Genomic DNA, 24,799 nt, shown 5'->3' with positions numbered 1-24,799 from the left:
AGACCCCTTCACCACATTAAATCAGTGATTGTTATGTGATGCGGAGAGTGCAACTTACTGTAGACTTACATAAGGAGTTTCAGTATGCCACATGTTGGCTTTCTGGGTATCAAGGCACACAGTTAGAGTCTCTATAGAATTTGTTTACATTAAATCGTAAAATGTAAATAGTAATTCTAGTTTGTCTCAGCTGTCAGGATAACACAGTATGTAAGGGGAAACAGCAATTAAGAACTGTGTTTATTTTTTTGTAGTTTGAGGCAGAGTACCGTCGCTTCGCTCTAAAGAGGAATGGCCCGGGGGGCTTCCGGGAGTTTTACAGTCTCCTCCAAACCATTCATCACATTCCTGATATTGATGTGCTGCTGGGATACGCTGATGTTCATGGAGACCTTCTTCCAATCAACAACGATGACAACTTCCACAAAGCTGTCTCATCAGCCAATCCACTACTTCGCATAATCATAACCAAGAGAGGTAAGAGGAGTAGGAACAGACCATAGAACACAATACAAGGCAAGTGTATTGTAATATTTTTAAAAATGTGTAGAAAGCCTTTTTCAGAAACCCAGCACTCTAGAACAGCTTGACAGTGATCTGCTGCTGTTCCTTGCTTTCATGGCCTGTATGCTGGTGTGTGTGAGCCAAGAGCTTTTTACAGCTGCAGGGAAAGTCTTTGTTCTCCACATCAAACATGGTTTTTCTTCATACACACTGGATGATTCTCCTGCTTGCCTGGATTTTCTTTCTTCTCTTTTATACTGTTCTCATTACGTGCATGCACTGAAGGTAGTAAGATGGGATGACCCTTTTAGACATTACCAACAAGGGCTTGAGGACACGGTCAACATTTTTGAAGACTAGAGCCTTATTCTTTCATGCTGTATATATTAATTTAATAGCAAATGGCAAAACAAAGTACAATAACATCCAATTCTTCCACAATTACACGATCTTCATCAACACTTTATACAAAATCATCACAAAACTGTTTTTGATGTTTTTAAATTCTGACCACTTCTTGAACTTGTTATTCTTCTTGTTGGTTTGCAAGTTATGTGTGACTTCACTATGTTGACAACTAGTGTATAAACTGATGAAGACCATGAGATATGGTTGAGATTCCAGAACAAGCAAATAAGTTAATGATGAGTAAAGATGTAAGCAGAAGAATTAAAGCCAAAAGAACTACTTTAGTTTTTCTTTACAAACCACGCATCATATTGGCTTGCTGACTGTATAGGTTCATAATATTACCATAATTTATTTATCATAGATATCACATTTTTTTCAAAACTAGAGAAAGGTTTTGTTGAATAAGTGTTTCCAAGTTTTTATACAGTGCTGTGTTTAATGTTACTGGGCATGATTAGCTAATGTAAAGTCTCAGGCATTTAACACAGCACTTAAAACAGCAAACACCAGTCTCTTTCTTCTAAAAAACATCAACTAATCAACAGCCAGAGTCACTACTCTAGTTTGCAATTATTTATTGAATTACCACCAATTAATACCAATAAAAATAATAGTCCCCTAGTGATGAAAGTTACATGCTTTTCTGTAGTTTAATAGAAAAGAAATGGAGAGAAAATAAATTACTTCTTATTATAGTGCTCATACAATATATGAACCCTATGATGTCAAGTCGCGTTAAACATTACAATCACATTATTTTACACATTTCACAATTAACCACTTTGTCCTTATTTATTTATTTATTTATTAATTATGAAAATGAGCGACACAGGAATCGCTTCATTAAACCAGGTGGAGGTAAGCTGTTAGTCTCTCCATCCATAGCCTTAATTAATAGACTTATATGACATATTAGCAGTACTAGTATGCAGCAATTTAATCTTACTCTGGTGTGTTGTGCTGAGTTTGGCCTGCCTAACGAGATCTGCATTCACTGCACAGGAGCGCATACAGCTAAAGCGAACAACCCCGGCGTAATGGTCTTTTTTTAGGGGTTACACGTGACCATCCACTGTGTTTATTTGGACCAAATCAGATGCAAATAACAAAATGTTCCTAAAAGAGAACAACATACATTTACTCTTATATTATGTTCTTGTTAGCATATTTCTGTAGCTCTTTGTTCAGTGCATCCTAACCTTATTTCCAGTCCTCTTCGCATTTTATCAGTAGTTGTATCAGTATTTTTTTCTTGAAATCACAGAGCTGTCAGTTAGGCTGTTACTGTCACTATGCGATGTTACAAGAGTCAACCCATTATTTATGTCTATTACCATTAATTAGTTAATGCCTACCCCTCCAAAAAACATAAAGCAGCACTGGTACACAGAAAGAGATGGGAAGAAAAATAAAAAAACAAAACACTTTAAGTAACATATAAAAGTATTAAATAATATAATTACTTACTCAAGTAAATTTACTCTAGTAAAAGTAAAACTATCCAATTGGAACAAACATGCCTTCCTGTGCAACAGTGTGGCTCAGTGATGTTTTGACAGTAGTTTTCGAACATCAATTAACATATATGGCACAATATATTGTTTTTTTTTTTAGGATTTGTTGACAATAAAAACACTACTGAAAATGATCAGCGTTGCACTTTAAGAACTTTTTTTTCTCTTACATTCAATAGATAGCTGTAAATAACTACTAATTTTAAATAATAGGAAAGATTAAGTAAAGTTATCTTCTTAACCTCTTCACTGTACTTTCATCCATCCAACTCTCTCCTTGCTTAGCTCTTTCATTATGAATTACATGACCTGTATACTATGTATACAATGTATACTACATTGCGTGATGTAATGTAATGACGTAATTATGCTAATCTGCTGCTTAGCAGGTTGCTATTGCTATACAGAATCACAGAAAGCAGCGAGTTTACTCAGATTAAATCAGCTGGTGAAAACAGATATATTTAAGAGAGATGGGCCGAGAACAGAGGGAGAAAATCAATACATACAATTCTACAATTTTGTTTAACCTGCTGTTTAGCAGGTCTTAAGTTCAGCAGCCCAAACATCAACACGCACACAGACACACACACACACACACACACACACACACACACACACACACACACACACACACTCATATTGCATTAGAAATAATGGCAGAATTTCATCTATGTTGTCTTCAAGAAGCTAGTCTGTACATCATTAAGGAATGGCATATGAGTTTGCCAACTAATATATACTGGCCCAATCACTTTCTTTCATGCCTGAAATGTAATTTTCAATACAGCTCTACCTCTAATAAGATTCATGCAACAGTTAAAAGGAGGCTATACCGTGTACAGACTGACACACAGTGGTGATGCTACACTTTTCTGCAGTGCATAATTTTACTTTCCCTACATTAAGCTTTTTACAAATTATTTTTATGAACCATTGCATACTTTACAATGTTAATAGGACCTCTGAGAATCAGGACTTCACAATGTGTCACAAGTATATGTGGCTCTATGATTTTGCAAATGTCATTTAGCACACATTTACCTCATTGTCCCCAATTTGTCCTGTCCTTTACTCAGAATTTATGTTTAAATGCCAATGTGTTTATATTTAAGTGTATATAATGGTGTGTGTGTGTGTGTGTGTGAGTGTGTGAGTTTGAGTGAGTGAGTGAAGCCCATCTGGTCTTGTAAGCCATTAGCAACTGAGAAGGATTATCTTACTCTAAAAGGCTTCATCAATCATATCAGCTTCAGTTACTGCCACCACTTTGTGTGGTGTGTGTCTTTGTATAAGAAAGACTATGTGTATTTGATGTGCACAAAATGTCTAAAAGGATTACATAGAGGAGGTTGGTGTCTAATATGTGAATTACATCCATCTGTATCAGTACTGCAGTGGTAACCTAAGTAACAGTCTTATCTTGTATTACAGAGGTAACTATGGTAACAGTTCTGCAGGATTACTCTTATAGTATTTATATTGATAACTGGCCTTAGTAGTAATAAAGCTGATGCCGACACTGACTTTTTTGATGCATTTTGTCACTTGTATACCTCATTGAACCAATAGTATTCCATTTCCCCTGCCCATCAACAAGTAGGAAATGTGACTAAGAGGATTTTATATTCTAGTTAGACACTGAAACTTTGATTGGTTGTTACAGAAACCAGTTAAAAGTTTGTAACACATGCTGTATTTAAATAATAAATAAACACAAAGAGGTTGCCAGTGTTACATGTGTGAATCAAGTCATTTGATAGAATGAAATCTGAAAATCAGCTCTGTAATAGATGTTAAAACTAGCCAGAGAGCTACAGCAGTAGTTTAGGAGTTACAGAGTGATAGTGGTAGATAGTGGTAAAAGTTGCATGTTATTAAAGTAGTACTGTAGGTATGGTAACATTCTACAAACCTGCAGTGCTAGTTTTGGTAACGCTTAGACAACATCTGTTCTGGATGTCCCCTTATAGTCTGCTTGGAATGAGGATGAAGCTGAATATGCATAATTAAACAAATGCAATTATTTTTGATAAAATAATTTTCTCATAATTATAATAGTTGTCAGTAGTACTGTGAGAATTGTGATGCTACCCCAAAGCTTAATAAATAAACATTTAGCTTTGGGGTACACCACCTTTTGGAGGTGTGTTCCATTTAGGATTAGTGCCTCTGCGCTGTCTTTCAGTCCAGCTTTGTCGAGCCACGGGTAGGATTTTTGATATTTTTTTATCTGACTATGGTACATATCGTGCAGATGTTTGTCCTTGTGTGAGGATTCCTGCTCTTCTGGTTTCTGCTACCTGAGGTATTCACTAAGCATGTCATCACATGGGGCCATCTTCCTGTGGTATTCAAGGATCTTGGTTGTTTCATCCTGGATAGTGGCTCTGATACTCACTAATCCACTATGCATTGTAAGGGGATTCCTTGTCTTGATGTCAGTGACCTCTATCTCCTCTTTTGGCCAGCTTATTATGCCAGCAGAGTATCTGATGACCAAGGGGGCGGAGGTGTTAATTTCCTGGACTTTGTTCTTCTTATTCAGCTGATTTCTCAAGACTTGCCTTACTCTTTGTTTGTACTTGGTAGTAGCTGCTGTCCGTGTGGCCTCTTCATGGTTACCATCTGCCTGTGGGATCTCAAGGTACTTGTAGCTATCCTCAACATCTGCTTTCTTGCCTTCTGGTAGTACAATCTCCTAAGTTCTGACTACCTTTCCTCTCCTTGTTGTAATCAGACCACACTTACGCAGTCTGAATGGCATTCCAATGTCCTGGTTGTATATCCTGGTGGTATGGATCAGTGAGGCGATGTCTTATGGTAAATTACCCAACCCTGCATAAAACAACCAAATAATTTTTGAAAAACCTCATGGTTGGGTTACCTATCCAACCCAACCATTTTGAGAGTGTAGGTTCCCATAAACTTTGTTAGGGAAAAGTTTGCAGTTCTCATGCCTCTTGAATAATACTGGATATATCTTCTACTCCAGTACATTGGTAGTGTACAAATACAGTACTACTGGTACGGTACATTGTGGTAGTGACTATGAATTGCATATGCTGGTGGACCTATAGACCATATAATACCATCACACGCAATCCCCGGATATAAATATCTGTGTATGACGTTAGAAGTGGAGGAAATTAAATATTTATAGACAAGCAGCAAGATGCTGGGATAGAGGGAAAAGTACGAGATTCAGAGTGATGTAGAGAAAATGGTTTTCAGAGTGTTGCTCATTCTGTCTACCTTCTGTCTTGAAACCCTGCCATAACAATCATTTATCTAATGAGAAGAAACAATTCTGCTTGAAATAAATTGATACAGAAGGACCACTACATAAGGAAAATAGTTAATGTTGTTTGTACTGCTTTGGAAACGCTGGTACAGAATATGTTCACTTTTTATCTGTAAATCCTTGGAGTGTCACCTACAGCATTTGCTGTAGTGGGCAGGGGTCAGCATGGAAAATAAATGTTGGCCGTGGTTGACAGGTGTCAGAACACATAGTGTATCACCTCACTGTGTACCCATAGACCACTTAACTGTACAACACAATATTCAAAGCACCAGGTGGATGTGTTGTTGTGGTGGACACCATTAACTAGAAATAGCATTTCCAAAAGAAAAAGGCACTGTGATTAAAAAAAAGGATTTTATTTGAATGTGTGTGTGTGTGTACACGTCTCCACTGTGTATCATATGGGAGAAAATCTGTTAGGTAGTGTTAAGACACAGCGATGCAGCTGATCACATGACCTACCTGATTCAACTGGGTTCGTTACCATGGCAATGAAAGCTTTGAACCTGCTGAGTCAATCACATATGCTGAAGACAGGCTATAAACTGCTCAGACTTTGCTTTGCAAAATGAGAAAAAGTATTAGCAAATTTAAATACTGAGTGGCAGAAGGTTTGACTGAACAGTGTGATAAACGTTATTTTAAGATACTTATGAAGGCATGGTGGCTATTGTAAAACAGCCACCATTTGTGATTTGAGAAGAATTTCTGGACCTCCAATGGGCTTCAATGTGAGTTTCAGATGGCACTCTGCTTCTGGCCAAATACTGAAATAACTGTGAGTCCGTTTACATTTCATGAAAGAACACAAATACCTACGTTTTTATGTACAGGGAGGAAAGGTGAAAGTTGACTGAAGAAAAGAACAAAAAGAAGAAAAAAAGTTGTTAAAGTTGAAGGTGAGAAGTTAGTGTGTATGATGTCATTCACCCTAGCTGGGCCAACATTCTGCAATACACAGTAATGGAGAAGAAGAAAATTCACCAAAAACTACCTCAAACTAAAACTGCGATTATTCAAAAAGGGGAATACAAGGCTGATGGCTGAAAGATTTGCTGGAAGTTTGAATGGTTTCTCCAGGCTGAAGTATACCTCTTTAGTTAAACCTGAAAGAAGACAAAGCTGAAGAGGAGCTGAGTTTCTCCATTAACTTGAATGACAACAAATTGCTGAAAAAAGCTGAATATTTTAAAAAGCTGAACAGAAGAGCACATGTCAATTGTTTTAAATAGTCTCTGTCTCCCTCAGCTTTTAGACAAGCCTATTCTAAACCTGCACGGGATTCAACCATATGGCAGCCCCTGAGACTCCAGATGGTGGGCACTATAGAATGAGATCACTGTTACACGTCCGCACACACGAACAGGCTTATCAAAGCTGAGGATTAAAGACTCATTATTCATTTGAGACAATTGAGTGGCTTACAACACAGAGGCACATCATGACAAAATTGAAAATTGATTTACTAAACAATTCTTTTAGATTGTTATAATATTAAATGTTATAAATATTAAGGGATAGTAAACTAATTGCATGGTGTTTTGACAACAGTTTAAAGACTTATAGTGGGGGCATTTCACTTCCCGGAGTAAAATATTAAACTTTCAGTTTTTCATAGAGAATTTGGGCTAAGTCTACTTTAAAGTGATGAAATTAACCATAAGCTCTTAGTCTACAAGAAAACATTTCAAAAGTCAGCTCGGGGCATGGGTTGAGATAATTTTGTACGGTAATATGTTGTCATGTCATGTCTGACATGCAATTATAACTAAGGGACCTTTTATAGACAGATGTATGCCTTTTCAAATCATGTCATACTGAATTCCCCACAGCTGGACTCCAATCAATTTGTAAAAACATCTCAGGATGATCAGTGGAAACAGGATGTACCAGAGCTCAATTTTAAGAGTCATGGCAAAGGTGGCGAATACTTATGTGATTTTAATTTTTTTAAAATGTTTTTATTCTATTAAATGTGCCGATTTCAAGATTTTCTAGATTTCAAACAAACTTCTTTCACATTCTCATTGTATGGTATTGTTTGTAGAATTGTGAGGAAAATAATGAATTTGATCCATTTTGGAATAAGGCTGTAACATACCAAAATGTAGAAAAAGTTAAGCGCTGTGAATACTTTCGGGATGCACTCTATATATTATCTAATGGCAGTTGACTTAATTTACATAAATTTTTTTGTGTTCACATAAAACAAAAAAGGACCAGTTTGTGCTGAGGAACAAAATAGTCTGAATGGTTCTCATATTCTTCATAACCAGTGTAACATTCCAGTAACAAAGATTTTCATTGTATCTAGTTTAATTATTAACCAATACAATATTTAGAGTAATAGCCCATGTAAATCCTATTTTTGTGTTAAAACCTAAATCTTGTCATCTTTGGTTTTGACCAGTTTTTGTTTTTTTGTTTTTTTTTTTTAAGGTGATGTACTCTTCCAAGATTAGAACAAATATTTAGGAACATAAAGGTCTGCAAAACTGTTGGGAATTATGGGATTATAATTTTCAGAGTGAGTACAGTAAAGGATAGGGTTGGTATGATGGTTGGAGATGAAGACAGCTTATCCATCAGCCTATCGTGTGTGTGTGTGTGTGTGTGTGTGTGTGTGTGTGTGTGTGTTTGTGTGTTTAAAGGGGTCCTACCAATGTCTGTGCCTTCAGGCTTTTGTCTGGCCTTTTCCGGTGAGATTCTGTCTCTGTTCTGTCTGGCTTGTCAGGAAACACATACGCACTCATACACCCATGCACTCATGCAATGAGGCAAACATTATGTGTGAAAAAGACAAAGAATGCTGTGTAAGGAAGGGAGCAGGTCAGGTATTTGTCTCCAGCAGAAACACTGCCTTCACTTTGTTTTCACTTCTTTTTGTGCAAGTAAATGAAAACTCAGTATACTCAGACTCTTGGTAATTTATGTGTGCTATACTTTTTTGACATACTTGATTTTGTTTTTTCTTATTTTTTTGTGAGATTGGTCCCCCATACTGTAGTGTTTCCTGTCTTTGTATACTAAGCTCTTTTATTACTGACCAGTAATTTAGCTGTGATTCCACTGTGTACTTGATGTTTGCAAATATAAGACAAATAAGACAAATATTTCTTATGTGCTCATTTAGTCAGATTCCCAAGTTTAATATAACTTTATGTTTGTCTACCTCTTATTTCTAAACTGCTTTATGAACATAAGCTTTTTATTAAATCAAGTCCATCTGTATTACTAGGCGCTATGACTACTATCAACCTTGATTCTCATAGCACATAGCTGTTTTTTTTACCCAGCCTTAATCAAGTCCTGTAAGAGTCTAAACACAGCTATAAAAATGTTAAATAATGCTGTAGTCAAAAAGCTGGATGTTGCAGTGCAAGAAAGTATATTTTGGTGAACAAAAATGCATTGTCTTGAAACACAACAATTAATGTGTTCAGCATCAACATACAGATGGGTGACAAAGGAAATGAAAAACTAACATAAAGTGTCAAAAGTGTTGAGCCACCAGACGAGCTTTATTCTGGCTTTGGAAATATTCTACAAGTCTGTGGAACTCTAATGGGGGGATGGGATAACAAACATTTAAAACATATTCCCCCATTTGCTATTTTGATTAGAGAGCTATTTCTAACACATCCATTTAAAATTTGAAGTCTTTAGTTAGATTAATATCTGGAATCACATTATTTTGTGTTAAACCATTTAACACAAAATAATTGTATTTAAACCAACATAGTTATTAAACCATTTAGTGACACTTGTATTGATGCATTATGCATTCCTGTTCGAAAATTCGATTTATGTTGTATTCCTTCATATTCTCATCCTATTATTTTAAGGAGACAGGGTTGCTTATTCATATTGCCTATAGTTTCATAATGTAATTACTAATTTAAACAATTTATTATGCATTTAGGCATTAACCATAACTGGCAGTAATATATGCTGTTTAAGCATCAGAAAGGTTATGTTTTAATCTTTTGGGTTGTTACTTTTCCAATAATCATGTTTTAACAATGTTCGAAATAATTTGCAATTTTTCACATGATTTTTAATGCAACCCACATACAAAAATCAAGCATAGCAAGTATCAAAGCAATCATGCACATTAATTCATAAGCATGCTGGTCTAGCCAGGCAGCATAATCATCAATTTAATAGATGATGTAATAAAATCAAGTCAGACGAAGTGTTTGTCATATCAAAATTATGAAATGTCATGTCAAGTAGTGAATACATGCAATTGTGCCTGCCTTATTGCTGACACAGCAGTAAGTCAAATTCAAATTCATTTATTCAGGTGTAAACTGTAATGCACACAAGATGGATTCCAACAGAAACTTTTTGATTCATCCCAGTTTGTCTAAGGTATTGTAAACTCAAAATCTTAGTAGTTTGACTTGTGTAATTATACAATATTTATAAGATATCACTTTTACATTTTAAGAGATTCTTTTATTTGCAATTTTTTAGACACTTTTTTCCTTTATTGAATCCTTTAGTTATTTTTAACTTTTACTATAAAAGTTCATGTCTGAACACAAAAACAGTAATTGATTCAAAACTAAAATCCCTTATCCCTCACAGTAATAAACTTTTGCAGTTATTTTGATAATTTCAAAAGTTAAAAGATATATTACATCTCAATTTAAAGTTTTGTATATCAATAAAACATGATAATTGTCCAAATCCCTGTTTATTTTATGTATTTTGTAAAAGACTTACATGTTCTATTTTGGACAACAAAAAGTTGTCTGAAAAGTGTAATGTCCAGCCCTGTTATGTGTTCTGAGTTCCTAGGATATCAGGCCAGTGACTTTAGCAGATCTAAAAATATAGTTTCTGGTGCAGCCTCTTTTCTTTATATGAGGCAGGGCAGGGTTCAGCTAGCTGTGGCAGAGAGGATGCACACAGCTCAGGTAAAGTCAAACTTACTCCTCAACTTGGCCAGACATCATCATTGATTGCTCAGGTAGCTGTGAGAAAAAAATGCTAAGCGAGTTATGGCCAAAAAAGAGTAGATGATCAAAACACTTGTAACACTATCGTAAACGTGCAGAAAAGTGATAAATTCAGCTTTTTGTGGATTCTCCCTTACACCATCGTGTGAACCACCCAGTTTCCATTTTAGGAAGATATTATTGAGTCTTTGTAGTGACTTTGTTGTAGTAAATATGGATGAATGAATTTCTACTCGGTTAGTTTATTATGGTCAGTCTAAGCTAGTCAAATCCAACAGTCCTGTAGTATATCCTCTATAATGAAGTGATAATGTTCAGTTTGTGTTCAAACTCAGAGAAGTTGATTAATAGGAAAACAGTTATCTTATGCTCTTGAATATATACTCTTGCTTATATAGCTAACATTCCTTCCAGTTGTAAGGTTATTTCTTATGGGGCAGGCAAAGGACAAAAGTAGCAAATAGAATAAAGATAAGGATTGGAATAAGATAGGATTGTGTGTGCAAAGAGATCAATGATCAATAATAAAAAAGAAATTAAACTAAACTGATATTTTATACCAATTGTGTTTTTACCATACTGTATGTCATTCAGAAGGTTTGAATTTACTGTCTAGTTTTACAGTAATGCAATTATTGACTAAAGAAAGCAAGTTATAAGGTAACTGATTATACAGTACAGTTCCATTTTGGTTTTATTCTGACAAGCACAATTATGGTGATTGATGGTCAGTTTTTTATCTGCTGGCACAGACATACTTTGTTTATTAGCTTTTAAAGGCTGACAAGGTCGGTAATAACTTGATATGCAATAAGAAACTGACTTGACTTGCTAGTTGACAGTCCTTGAAATACGTTTTCATGTCCTTCACACAAAATTAAACATGGCAGTTATGAAATGGTATTCTTAGTAGTTTGACAAAATAAATTTTAATCGGTGTCCATTCACTACATTGTTCTGGTACACAGATCTGCATATCGTGGCTTTCATCTGAGGATTGCCTTCAGGTGTCATTGAATTACTGTATTCATATATTTATGTTAAATACTATTTAATATTGATATTGTTGTTGATGCTGAAGAGGCTTTACAGAGAATTACAAAAGGAACCTTAAAAAATGCATGAGCATGTAGTCAAAAACGTTGAAAAAGGTGTCATGAACAACTGTTGGAACAGTACCCATCAGATTTGGCAGATGACTGTGGAAAGGAAACCACCAGTTAGTACTTATTGACTTGTCAGTGCTTTTGGCTCCTTCCTTTCCTTGGGTTTGTAACGCTCTAGACGGGGTAATGCATTTCGGATAGTTTTCAATTCAATCCAATTCAATTCAACTTTATTTATTTAGCACCAATTCACAACAAAGTCATCTCAAGGCACTTTACAGAATAAAATCAAGACTATAAAGATGTATAGAGAGAACCCAACAAATCCCCCCTTGAGCAAGCCCTAGGCAACAGTGGAGAGGAAAAACTCCCTTTAACGGAAGAATCCTCCAGCTGTACCAGGCTCAGGGTGGGTGTTCATCTGCTTTGACCGGTTTGGGTGAGTGGAAATTAGAGAGGGAAAAGAATAGAGCAAAAAGCAAGGGACACCTGCAGAAAGGGAAAGAGAGGGAGAACGAGAAAAACAACTAGGGGAGAAAGAAGACACAAAGTTAATGTCATACATGGTGACAATTGTGGGGAGGGAGGAGAGGAGAGAGAGACAAGAAGAGGAAAGCAGCTCAGTGCATTAGGGGTGGGTCGCCCAGCAGTCTAAGCCTATAGCAGCATGACTATAACTAACTATAAGCTCTATCAGAGCTTTTAGTTATATATAATATATAATACAGCTTCATCGTTTAGAACTTCATATATAAGAAGCAGGATTTGAAATTCTATTCTAGATTTAATGGGAAGCCAATAGAGAAGCTAGTGACGGTGACATACAAGCTCTCTTTCTAATCCCAGCAAGTACTCTTGCTGCAGCATTTTGGATTCATTTTCCGGCATTGTCGGAATTTTTTATATGTGAGGTAAAGATAAACAAATCCTTGTCAAAAATGCCTCCAAGGTTCTTTGCAGTAGTATTATGCCATCTTGAGTAACTATATGGTTGGACAGCATATTTCTGAGATTTAGGCCCAAATACTGTGACTTTAAAAGTAAGAAATTGTGGGATATCCAGGCCTTTATGTCTTGTAGGCATGCTTGAAACTTGCCTGATGCCTCAAGGGGGAAAAATATGAGGGAAACTCCAGAGAACTATAGTAGAGACCTATTCATTTTACATTTGTTTTAATTAAAAGTTTTATTAAATCTCAGCTTAAGAAAAACAAAGTCGGGAGAACTAAAAATTCCATGGCTCTTAATACAATATTGAAGCATCCTCTTTTGCTGCCACTAGGATAAAACAGACCTTACAGGGCTACAGAGAGCCATATCAATTTATGTAGATGAGTCGGTGACATTTAGATGGTCGAGGACAAGAAATTATTAGAAAGTAAGAAAATATTGTGGTGGGCAGCAGACGAACGCCTTCTTTTTCCCTCCAGGGAGGTGTTCCCATGAGTGTGTGATGTCTAACTATCAATACAGTAACTGCATGTAGGTTTATTTTGCAATGAAGTCTCGATGACAATGAAGGCTGTAAATTTGTTATTATAACAAAAACATCGGCAAAACCAAAGGTATGATTCAAGACTTGTGCTTAAGTAATAGAGTAGTAGAATAATAGAGTAGCTGTCGTGTAGTTATTTAAACTTTAATGAAGTCGGTAAAGTGGCTTGCTGGAATTAAGGTTGTGGAATTAGTAGTACAGGCATGTATCTGCATAATTAATATTTTAATACATCTTACTGGTTGTCATTGAAAAGGTTGGTGAAGAGAGAGACAGTGAAATGAACACTATAAAGAAAGACAGAATTTTTTAAGAGAATTGTCATGAGTTTTTTTTTTTTTTTTAATTCGGGCTTGGGACCTGCACCAAGGTTACCCTCGGTGGCTGGGTGGGGCTACACCTGGTGGGGTGGGATTCAAACCCGAGGCCTAATGCATCCCAACCCAAAGTTCCACCACTGAGCACCAAACCCCGGTCACTATAAAAAGTTTATAAATGCTATATGGTTAAAAGTGCAAGCATTGGCATCTACATTTTACTTGTGTAAAACCTAAATAAAACTGAATGCATTGATTTGCAAATTTCATCAACCCATATTTTATTCATAACAGAACATAAACATCAGATGTTGAAACAGACTATTTTACTATTTTATGGAAAATATTAGCTCATTTTGAATTTGATGTCAGCAACACATCTCAAAAAAGTTGAAACAGGGCGATGTTTACTTCTAAAATCACTAGGTTCTTTTCAGTATTGATGGTGCCTTTCCAGATTTGTAAGCTGCCCACACCATAGGCAGTAATGCACCACCATACCATCAGAGAAGCAAGCTTTTGAATGGTCTGCTGATAACAAGCTGGATGCTCCCTCTCCTCTTTAGTTTGCAGGGCGCAGCAACCATGGTTAACAAAAAAGAATTTCAAATCTTGATTCATCTGACCACAGAACAGTTTTCCTTTTTTGCCTCAGACCATTTTGAATTAGCTTTGGCCCAGAGAACACTACAGCGTATCTGGATTGTGTTCACATATGGATTCTTCTTTGCATGATACAGCTTTAACTTACGTTTGTGGATTGCACAGTGGTGTTCACAGACAGTGATTTCTGGAAGTTAGGCGGCACTGCATTAAAAAAACGGCATAATTCTCTACTGGAGCTTAATGCATGGGCTGAGGGCCTAAAGATCACGCACATCCAGTTTTGAGATTCCTCCTGATTCTCTGAATCTTTTGATGATATTATATACTGTAGAAGGAATTTTATGTTGGGGAACATTTTCTGACATTGTTCCACAAATTTTAGATGCAGTTTGTCACAGACCTCTGTCCATCTTTACATTCGAGAGGATCTGCCTCTTTGAAATGCTCCTATTATGCCCAATCACGTTACTGACCTGTTGCCAAATAACCTAATTAGTTGTCAAATGCTCGTCCGTTTGTTTTTGATAAGCGGCAATTTATTTTCAAGCCTTTTGTTCCCCCTATTCCATGTGTTGCTGTCATTAAATTCAAAATGAGCTAATATTTTCCATGAAATGGCATGGAGCTAATTTTGTGCAATAAATATTTGTATCTTTATTTTATGATTTACAAATTTAGATGCATTGTAAATAAAATTTGTACTTGTATTTGAGTATTTGTGAAAGACAGACTTACAAGTACAACCTTACAGGGAAATAATACGGATGTTGGTTGTAGCTTCATGTAATGCACCCTGAACCCCAACTTCCTTCTGCAATTCATATAAAAAAAACTGCATATATTCAATATTCAAAATAACATACAAACAAAAAATAACAATGTAGACATTCATTTATGTTTGGTAGTTTGAGTGCATCTGGTAATACTAAATGCCTACACTAGTTAATTAAAAAAACTGATGATTGCATAGGGGCAGAGGGTACATATTGAAGGTCAATTTTGAAACTAGTGTTTTTTTATTAGAATCTCAAAGAGTGAGACAGTATGAGTGGTCTAACCCATTGTAGCTTCTAATTTTCTATCTGGCTAAATGGAATGCTTGAAATTGAAATACATTTTGTATGCTACACTGCCACCTAGTGATACTTAATTTCCAATGTTCTAACTGCTGCAGTTAGTATTACTTATCTTAAAAACGATTACTCATTGTATGACACCTCATTGAATTGATACTGTACTCCATCACATGTTGGTATTTTAAAACAAGCCCGCTTTTATTGTTTAAAGGAAGTAAAACAATTGCATTGTATGTTATTTGGTATGTTTTTTCCATAAATCATGATAATGCTAACTAGTAAAATTGATTGCACACTGGCAAACGGTGTTTCCACTGATAAAGCAACACTTCCGCTGACACTACGGCAAAGAGGCAGTCATCTGCTGCACTCAGCAGGCTCACTGCTGGCCAGTGTCAGGGGATAATTTAAGAAGAAAGAGAAATAATGTTAGTCCCCTTGAGAGTAGCAAACATCAACCACAGCTTTCCAGCCCCCAAGGCAGTAAAACCATTGAGTGCAATATTATATGGTGTAACTGGGTTTGTTACGATCTCACATAACTCACATTACCCCGATAACTGTAATGTTAGTATAAGCAGGTGTCTGCTAGGCCGAACGCTGCATTCATTGGAGATACTGTAAGCCAGGCTCGGGAAATATTTTAAAGAGAAAACTGAGAACTGAGTCCGTATGGACATGTCCAACCTCACCTGCCTCTACCCAACTATCAAGGCGTACCCGCGGAAGTGACAAGGTGACTGAGCCACTTATCACCCATACTTCATAACTATTCCTGTATTATTTAATACAGAAACTAATGTCAGCAAGCAGCGGCATGCTAACTAGCCTCCTCCAAATTCGGTTGGCTAATGTTATCATGCTAATGCAGCTCCTTAGCTGGCACAATAAACAGATCAATATGAAATAAATTACATATCCATGCTAATTTCATGCTCTATCAAAATGTTAATCACAAAATACACACATTAATATTTATTCCACCAAAGTAGTTCCATAAAAATGTCTGTTTCAGCATCTGAGATGTTGTTTATATTTTTTTGTGAATATAATAATGGTTGATGAGATGTGCAAGTCATTACACCCTGTTTTTATTTAGGTTTTACACACTGTCACAACTTTGGAATTGGGGTTGTAATTTTGCTTTATATGCCAATATACTGTGTTTTTTTTTTTGTTTGTTTTTTTTTTAAACGGCATTTGAGTACTAGGGATTGAATTTAATACTCAGAAAGAAATATTGGTGAGTCATAACATAACATAACATAAATATTAGCCAGATAAATATCTCTAAACTTACAAAGAAATTTAGTAGGAGCTCTAATGTTGCTTTTGTGCATACCTCTCCAAACCAAAGACAAAACTTTAAATAAACAAGTAAATAAAGTCAGTTTCAACACAGGAAAAAATGAGGAGATTGAGATTTTCACTTGAGATACTTCTAATGTTATTGCATTTTTCATATATCGATAAATCAAAATGTAAATATAATCAAGATCATTATAAAACTAGTGTAACTAAATACATAAAAACACAGATCATGCAGATAGGCTAAGAAATATAAAAGTAAGTTTTTAGTAGTGTTTATTTTTCACGTAGCTCAGTTGAAGCAGTGGGAGCTCAGAAATTCTTCCAGTGGGCAATGGGCAGCTGATGAGAGACTCTCAAGAAAATAGAGTCTGTACTGTGCCTTCTTAACTGCAACTGTGTTGTTGATGTTTCAGGAGAGATCTTTAGCAATATGTATACATAAAGCTTGAAGATGGGGACCCTTTTCATGCAATCTTTATCTATGTATAGTTGTTTGCGATCTACTGTGAACTACTGCTTGCTTTCTTTTGTTTTTAAGAAGTGAAGGATCAGAGACTTCTGAAAGCCATCCTGTCAGTCTTTTGATATCATACCCTCCTGACATAAGTCCAACCATGACTGCAAACTTAATGATGGTATTATTTGATTTTGTGTGGGAACACAGTCATTTGTTTAAAGAGAAAGAATGGAAGATGGGTGGTGGGCCTAGTCTCAGATTCTGGGAGTGGTTTGTCAGGAAGTCTTTGATCCAGATGGATTTGGACGGTCCTAGGTCAGTAAGTTTGGCAACCAGCCTGCTTGGAATAATAGCTTTCCTGGTGATGTAGAGGGCATTGGCTATAGTATCTTCAGTAGACCTATTGTCTTTATTGGCAAAATGTCAAAAACTGGTGGCTGGCTTTGATGACATTTAAAGCACTTCTTGAAATCACGTCTGAGTGTGACCAGACAGTTAGACCACTGCTGCTTTTTAGTTGGGAAATGACTGTAGAAAACTTCATGCAAGGTGGGACACTGGAATTTACAACAAACAGGTTGAAGATGTTTGCGAAGACTACTCAGCTGCCTGTCAGGAAGGTGCTGCCTGTCAGGAAGGTGTTGCCTGAATGTTGCGCAGGTCTCAGCTTTTTATCAGCAGCCCTTCTTTTTCTGTTGCCTGCTAGGGGGTGTATACATTTCAAAGTAACCGCCCCTATTTAAGCCCCTTTCATGCAAAAGGTGGTACTTTGCTCACATAAACACATTTACACATAAACCAGTGCTTGACCTGTATGTGTTACTACTGTAGACACAGCAAATTTTACATTTACATTTAATCATTTGGCACAGGCGTTTTAATCCAAAGGTACAAGGCAGCAAAAAATGTATTCAAAAAGAAAACATAATAGCAAAGTGCTTTCAGAAGATGTGTTTTCATTTCATGAGATGCAAGTGCAAGAAAGAGCGAAAAGAACTTAGCTTATTTTTTTCCAAGATTATAGTGCATAGTAAAGTGTTGAAGAGTTATGTTTTCAGCAGATTTTTGAAAATTGGAAGTGAGGTTGCTGAACATGCAGAGTTCGTAGCGCGTTCCACCATCATAGTATTTCTGAGCTGAAGTTTCACTTTTAGTTTTTTAAACCAAATTATCACATTTGTTGGAATTGTAAAGATGTCACTACCACATACAATTATTTATTCACATATTTTAACAGCAGAAACCCTTGAAATACATTTTATCTTGAATTTTCACCTTAAGTAATTTATTTTTTAGTTACACAAAAAAGTTGCCACAACTTTAAATTCTGAGGCGGCAGTGCAGGCTGTTGATGCTTAAGAAATTTAATTGCTCTAGTTGTGCATCTAGCAGAAGTTGCTCAGCAGATAACAGTCCTGAACAAAGTTTTCAGGACTACAGCTCTTAATGTATGACTTTAGTTTTCTGCTCATAGTTGCTAAAACTTTATTGTCATATTTTTTGACAGGGCAAACTGTCAAATTTTACCCTCAACTTGCATTTCAGATATTTTTAGTTAAATGTGTGTGACGTTACTGTTTTCCTTAAAGGGTTTCACAGAAAGAAACTTTGTGGCTGTCTGCACCAGAATGGACTGTTTGGTGGGGGTCTCTCCATATTTATATTTTATTTCTTATTTTATTGCAGCAGTTTGAAAGTGCAGGCGGAGTACAGGAAAGAGGAGACATGCACAGGTGAAAAAATCTGTGGGGGAAAGTACCTTATTTAGGCTTCTACGAGGCACTTTGTGTTTCATTTTTTTGTCGGACTTCAGACGGACTTTGTTTTACAAACAAGCTCACCCTCATTCAGTCAATGTGTGTTTCTGCCTGCAGCCTTTTGTTATGTACATGCGCTGTTGGAGAAGCTGTTTAGAAACCACCTAAACATGGCAGGAAAACAGGTTTTCCTAATCCCCTTACCCCTCATCAGAAACCAGCCACCATAAAGAAAGGCGATAAACAGACCTGGGCAATATTAACAATAATCATTAATCTTGCAATAATCTTATTTTTAAAGCCAGTTCAGATGCATGTGTTGGTGGGAGAGTGTTGGATTAGAACAGTTTATTTAAATAGGTCCAGAATTTTGCACTTTTGATTCTGTAACAGCAAAAAGCTGAATGATTGGAGAAATCATTACTGGAGCGATGCTGTCTCATTTTTTTAATCAAAGTCCACAAAAAGTCAGACTGAAAATGAAATGCACAGCATTTCGTAACAGCAACATCATCGCTCAAAACACAAAAAAGCAGCGTTTTCTGTCACTATACTGTTTGAATTAGTGAGCTGTGCTTCCATGGATATTATTATTAATATTGATATTATATTAAGAGAAATCTAGGTAGGTTTGAACAGGTGAGCTCCTGCCTAGACTTCTCTTAATATAATATTAATAACATCGTTTTCTGTCACTATACTGTTTGAATTAGTGAGCCCTGCTTCCATCGATATTATTATTATTATTAATAATAATAATAATAATAATAATATTGACGTTATATTAACAGAAGTCTAGGTAGGTTTGAATAGGTTTGCGTTAACTACTGTACCACCACGGTGTTTCTACATGGGTAATAAAAAGTATGTGGTGAGTGTCTCCATTCCGCTGCTGCCATTTGTGACACAGAGAAAGACAGTGGTCGAGTTTGGTAGAGACTGAATGAAGAAAGGGAGCGATTTTAACATACAAATCTGAGAAATAAAATCTTATTTTCTGATAGTGTCACTGTGATTACGTTTTAAAGCACAAATAAAAACACCTCCACCTCTGCTCTGCTGGTGTGTGTAGCCTGCGGTTAAACAGACACACAGACCTGAACCTGGACTCTTATAGTTAATGTTCACAATGCAGATCACTGAGAGAAAAACAAAGAGCTACAGTACAATGAGGATTTTTGATTGGACAGAAGGTTCAGATCGCCACATACTGCAGTATCTTAACACTAATCACTGCTCCACCTGATGCATTAATCCAGCTTTGCAACCTGATTTTAAGAAAGTGGTTTAGGGGCATTAACAACGTGGGTCTAAGTTCATTACGTCATTGCGGATGGTCAACATTCAGTGTAAATTCCGTATGGGATACATCCCCCATCCGGCAGGACTCCAGCATGAATCATGCAGCAGTTTTAGGCTGCTCCATCTGTAGGATGGTTTTATATACATATGTAAGTCACCAGGCCAGTTTCCAATACTATTAAAAATGCACTGTACTTGACATTTGTATGTACATCGCAATGTAACTAATGAACTATCTCTTAATGTTTCTTTGTGTTCCCTTAAAGAGGATGAACCTGTAGTTTTTGGCACCAACTCCCTACAGAGGCGTAAAAAGGGACTGGGCTTAACTGGACTCCGGCCCACTGGGTCAGGCTCCACCCACTCAAAGAATAAACAGGGCCTTATGATTGGTCTACCACAGAACTTCAGACAGATCTCATCCATTATCGATGTGGACATCTTACCTGAGACACACCGGCGTGTACGACTCCACAAGCATGGTACCCATAAACCCCTAGGCTTCTACATTCGTGATGGAGTAAGCATGCGGGTGACACCACATGGTGTCGAAAAGGTGAGATAAGTTATTTAATTTAAACCTACTGTGTATTATACAAGATGACATTCCACCTTTCAAGGTAACACAACAAATTTAATATGATAATCAAACATAATCCTCAAGACAATTTTAGCCATAGCTTAGATGAGGAGAGGTGGTACCCAGGCTAATCATGCCACTGGCGCTAATGTTTGTACTGAAAGAGCTAATGTCAAACAAATATAAAATGTGACAGATTTGCAATCAGATTTGTTTTAACTAGATGAAATACAGTGAATTCAGAAAGTTTTCTGACACCCTTTACTGTTATCATTATTGTTATGCAGCCTGATAATACAGTTGTTTAAATTTGTTTAAATTCTTTTTTTTTTTTAAATTAATTTACACTCAGTATGCCATAATAATAACACAAAATATGAATTTTAGAAGTGTCTATGAATTTACAAAAAACAAATGCTGAAATATCACATTGGCATGTATCACATTGGGTATGACACAACAAGCTTGGATTGGGGGATTTTCTGCCATTCTTTGCAAATCCTCTCAAGCTCAGTCAGGTTGGATGCAGACCATTGGAAGACAGCCATTTTCAGCTCTCTCTAGAGGTGTTCAAGTCCGGGCTCCAGCTGGGCCACTCCAGGACCTTCACGAGGACTCTAGGACAGTTGTCCCTAACCCATTTATGTTTTGTCTTGGCTGTGTGCTTAGGACTGTTGCCACTGAGCACTGTGGAACATGTTATAATCCTGTTTCTGAACTCTCCATACGGTTCCTTTTACCTCATGGTGTTTGGTCTGATATAGTTTACATTGTCAACTCCAATCAACAATCAAGGGAAATGGGAGGCACTTGAGCTAATAATAAGTGTTGTTGCAAAGTTTCTGAATATGTATGCCAATCTGATATGAGTTTTTAATTTTTATTAATTGGCAAACATTATGAACATGATATGAACACGGGCCAGCGGTAAACTGTTGAAAAAAGGATGTTTTTTTAAATGGAGGGAATGAAGATGGACACTAGTCACTTGTTGTCGGGCGGGTCTTTCGCTTTCACTTGAGATCAATAGTGGCATGGATATCGCAGGCCTGAAGATTTTTGTCTGAAAACGTCAGCTGATCTGACACCAAAACTATGCAAAGTAATTAGGCGCACAAAACATGACAGCAGCCTACAGTAAATAAACACTAACTATAGGAACCAAACTTAGTCGACAAATCCAAGTCATTTATATATCATTTAAGAATGTTTGAGCATATGCTCCATTGCGCAGAATATTCACCTGCAAGTATGTGTGTCATTTGTGTGATAACAAAAACACTAATAAGCTGTAGGTCTGTGTTACTAGAGGAAGGGAGGACAACTAATCAAAAAACTAACAATTGGTAGATCACTTTTCATTCATTCAACAGAGCCGAAGACACAATTTACACTTAAGGCAGTGTCATGTCCAAGACGTCATCATCATCATCTGTAATCTGATTTAAAATAAAGTTTTTAACACACTATACTATTTCAATGACTCACATTGCTGTGTTTATAATATTTGGTAGATCTTTAAATAATAATAATCTGAAACCTGGTGTAATCTTCTGTAATTATCTAGCGCAGTAATATTGTCAAGAAATTCAGAAACACATTCACAGACATTAGTAGGCTATAGTACAGTATAGAAAGGGGATCAGGGAAGTGACTTTGCAATACCTGGTGGCTGAAAGGAGAACTGTAGGTTGGATTTTATAATTCTGCTTCAGATTAAACACACTGTATTCTTTATGGAACGCCACCAGTAGGGTACCGCGGACATATTGCACAGAAAAACTAAGACACTTTGAATGATTATATTTGCATTTCTTCATATCTGTTCTTTGGTGAAGCTGCAGTTCTGATCTGAAGTGTTGTTACATGGTTGGCTCCAACCAGTTTTTCCAACTACAATGGTGTCAATTTGTACTTTTTTTATTTATTTTTTTGTAATTCTGTCTCACTTCTTACATAGGATTGTTTAATAATCAGGAAACCATGGCAACCACCATTTCCCCTTTTTTATTTCTAATTCATCCACAATATATATTGATTTCTGTTTTAGGTCCACTTCAATCAACTTGATATGTGATATAAGTTATCAGGACCAAGTTAAAGACATTGTTAATAACTGAGACACCACAGTGATCAACTTTTTCTGTTTTTAATTTCGAATTCCTCCACATCAGGCAAAAAACAGGCTTTCTGTTTTGGTATCTGCTGGAATCAAAATGTTTCTAAAAAACGCTCACCTAACAATAGCTAAACAGAGACGATGTATTTTCATAAAGATCACCTTTCTTTAACTGCTGTTGCATGTAAAGTGGACAGTAGGTGGTTTTCAGTTGACAATAAATTGGTGCCGCAACTGACCCAGACTTCTGTAGCCATGTGTGTGAAAGTCCTGTTAACATATTTGTGATCTCAGTTCGCCATCCCAATCATTATTATATTGCTTTTTTTGAATACCCTTGCTTGCAATATCTGTTAAAAACCCAACACAATAAAGTTTTTGATAACATATGGCATATAATGGACATGTTGCTGTATTTTTCTTATGTTTGACCAGAAAAAATATAGGATCTTACGTTGTAACTGATGAAACAAACAGAAAAGTATTTTATGCTTTCCTCTTTAGGTTCCAGGGGTGTTCATATCTCGTTTGGTACGTGGTGGGCTGGCAGAGAGCACCGGGCTGCTGGGAGTTAACGACGAAATCCTTGAAGTCAACGGCATTGATGTAGCAGGAAAATCTTTGGATCAGGTAAACAGTGCCAAAAGTTAATGATTGCGGAGATCCACGGAGCTTCTGCAAAAGTTAAATTATGTTACCATAATAGTTTTCAATTCATGTATTGAATGAGGTACTGTTTGAATCATAAGGTATAACATACATTCAACATTCAAAATGTGATTAACAAGTTAATTTATGTACAACACACATGATTTATGTTTTCAAATCCACTGACTTCTTTCAAAGCTATAACTCTCTTTTTAGGTTACAGACATGATGGTGGCTAACAGTCACAACCTTATTGTGACTGTTAAACCAGTTAACCAGAGGAACAATGTGGTGCATCGTGGGAGTAAAACTACAGTGGGCAACTCTGGTTCTGTAGGGTCAGTTGGATCTACAGGCTCCGCTCTATCACATGACTCACAAAGTCCAGCCTCTCAGAGCAACCCCATTACTGCAAGGTAAAACATGGTTGTGACAGTGCGGCTGTCTGTGACTGTACTGTTTGATCTCCAGAGATCTAAAGTTCCTGTGTTCACTGTGCGCATTATCATCATTATCATTATCATTATCATTTTCATCATTATCATTATCATTATCATTATCATATATCAAGAGTTTTAAACCCCATGACACTGAAGCTTACCTTCCTGGACACGGAAGAGCAAATCTAATGAAAAATTACAATGTAGGATTGTTTGAATAGTGGATAATGAACCTGGATTAACTTCCAAACAAATTCAAGCTGATCTGCAGACACAGGGTACAACAGTATTAGCTTGCACTATCTGTTGCCATCTGAATGAAAAGGGAATCTATGGTAGGAGACCCAGGAGGACACCACTGCTGACACTAAGGCATAAAAAAGCAAGACTGGAGTTTGCCAAAACGTATGTGACAAAAACCACAATCCTTCTGGGAGAATGTACTGTGAAAAGATGAGACAAAAGTAGAACTTTTTGGTTAAGATCATCATGGCACTGTTTACAGAAAAATAAATGAGGCCTTCAAAGAACACAGTCCCTACAGTCAAACATGTTGGAGGTTAAAAGAAGAGATCTCAAAACAGCAGTTGGGAGAATGCATCCTTCAAATCTGAATGGCCTGGAGCAGTTTGCAAAGAAGAGTGGTCCATAATTCTAGTAGAGAGGTGTAAGAAACTCATTCACGGTTACATGAGGCGTGCTAAAAAATATTGAGATAAAAATGCCAATTTTCTGATTGAAGGGTTGCATTTTCTGATAGAATTTCCAGGGTGCTGATATTTTTGGCCAAGACTGTTTGTAAGGTCCCTAAACCAGGTTTGTTGTGGTTATATGAAATCCATTAGATCCATTTGGGTACATGGGCCAAAGGGCTACTTATTT

The 24,799-nt window shown here is 36.5% G+C and overlaps 1 protein-coding gene across 3 annotated transcripts in view; it reads left to right on the top strand.

The window, feature by feature from the left end:
- The window catches only part of pard6a (par-6 family cell polarity regulator alpha), a 37,150-nt gene that overhangs the window by 9,889 nt on the left and 2,462 nt on the right, over window positions 1–24,799 (top strand). For all 3 annotated transcript variants that reach the window (XM_067502292.1, XM_067502291.1, XM_067502293.1), the window contains 4 exons: window positions 255–477; window positions 20,397–20,686; window positions 23,334–23,459; window positions 23,694–23,893. In XM_067502292.1, coding sequence (XP_067358393.1) covers window positions 255–477; window positions 20,397–20,686; window positions 23,334–23,459; window positions 23,694–23,893 — 839 coding nt within the window. The remainder of the gene's footprint in view (window positions 1–254; window positions 478–20,396; window positions 20,687–23,333; window positions 23,460–23,693; window positions 23,894–24,799) is intronic.

Source organism: Channa argus, chromosome 4 (genome assembly GCF_033026475.1).
Source record: "Channa argus isolate prfri chromosome 4, Channa argus male v1.0, whole genome shotgun sequence".
Classification (NCBI taxonomy): domain Eukaryota; kingdom Metazoa; phylum Chordata; class Actinopteri; order Anabantiformes; family Channidae; genus Channa; species Channa argus.
Note: the sequence above shows the minus strand (reverse complement) of the source record. Positions and strands in the feature narration are given on the sequence as shown.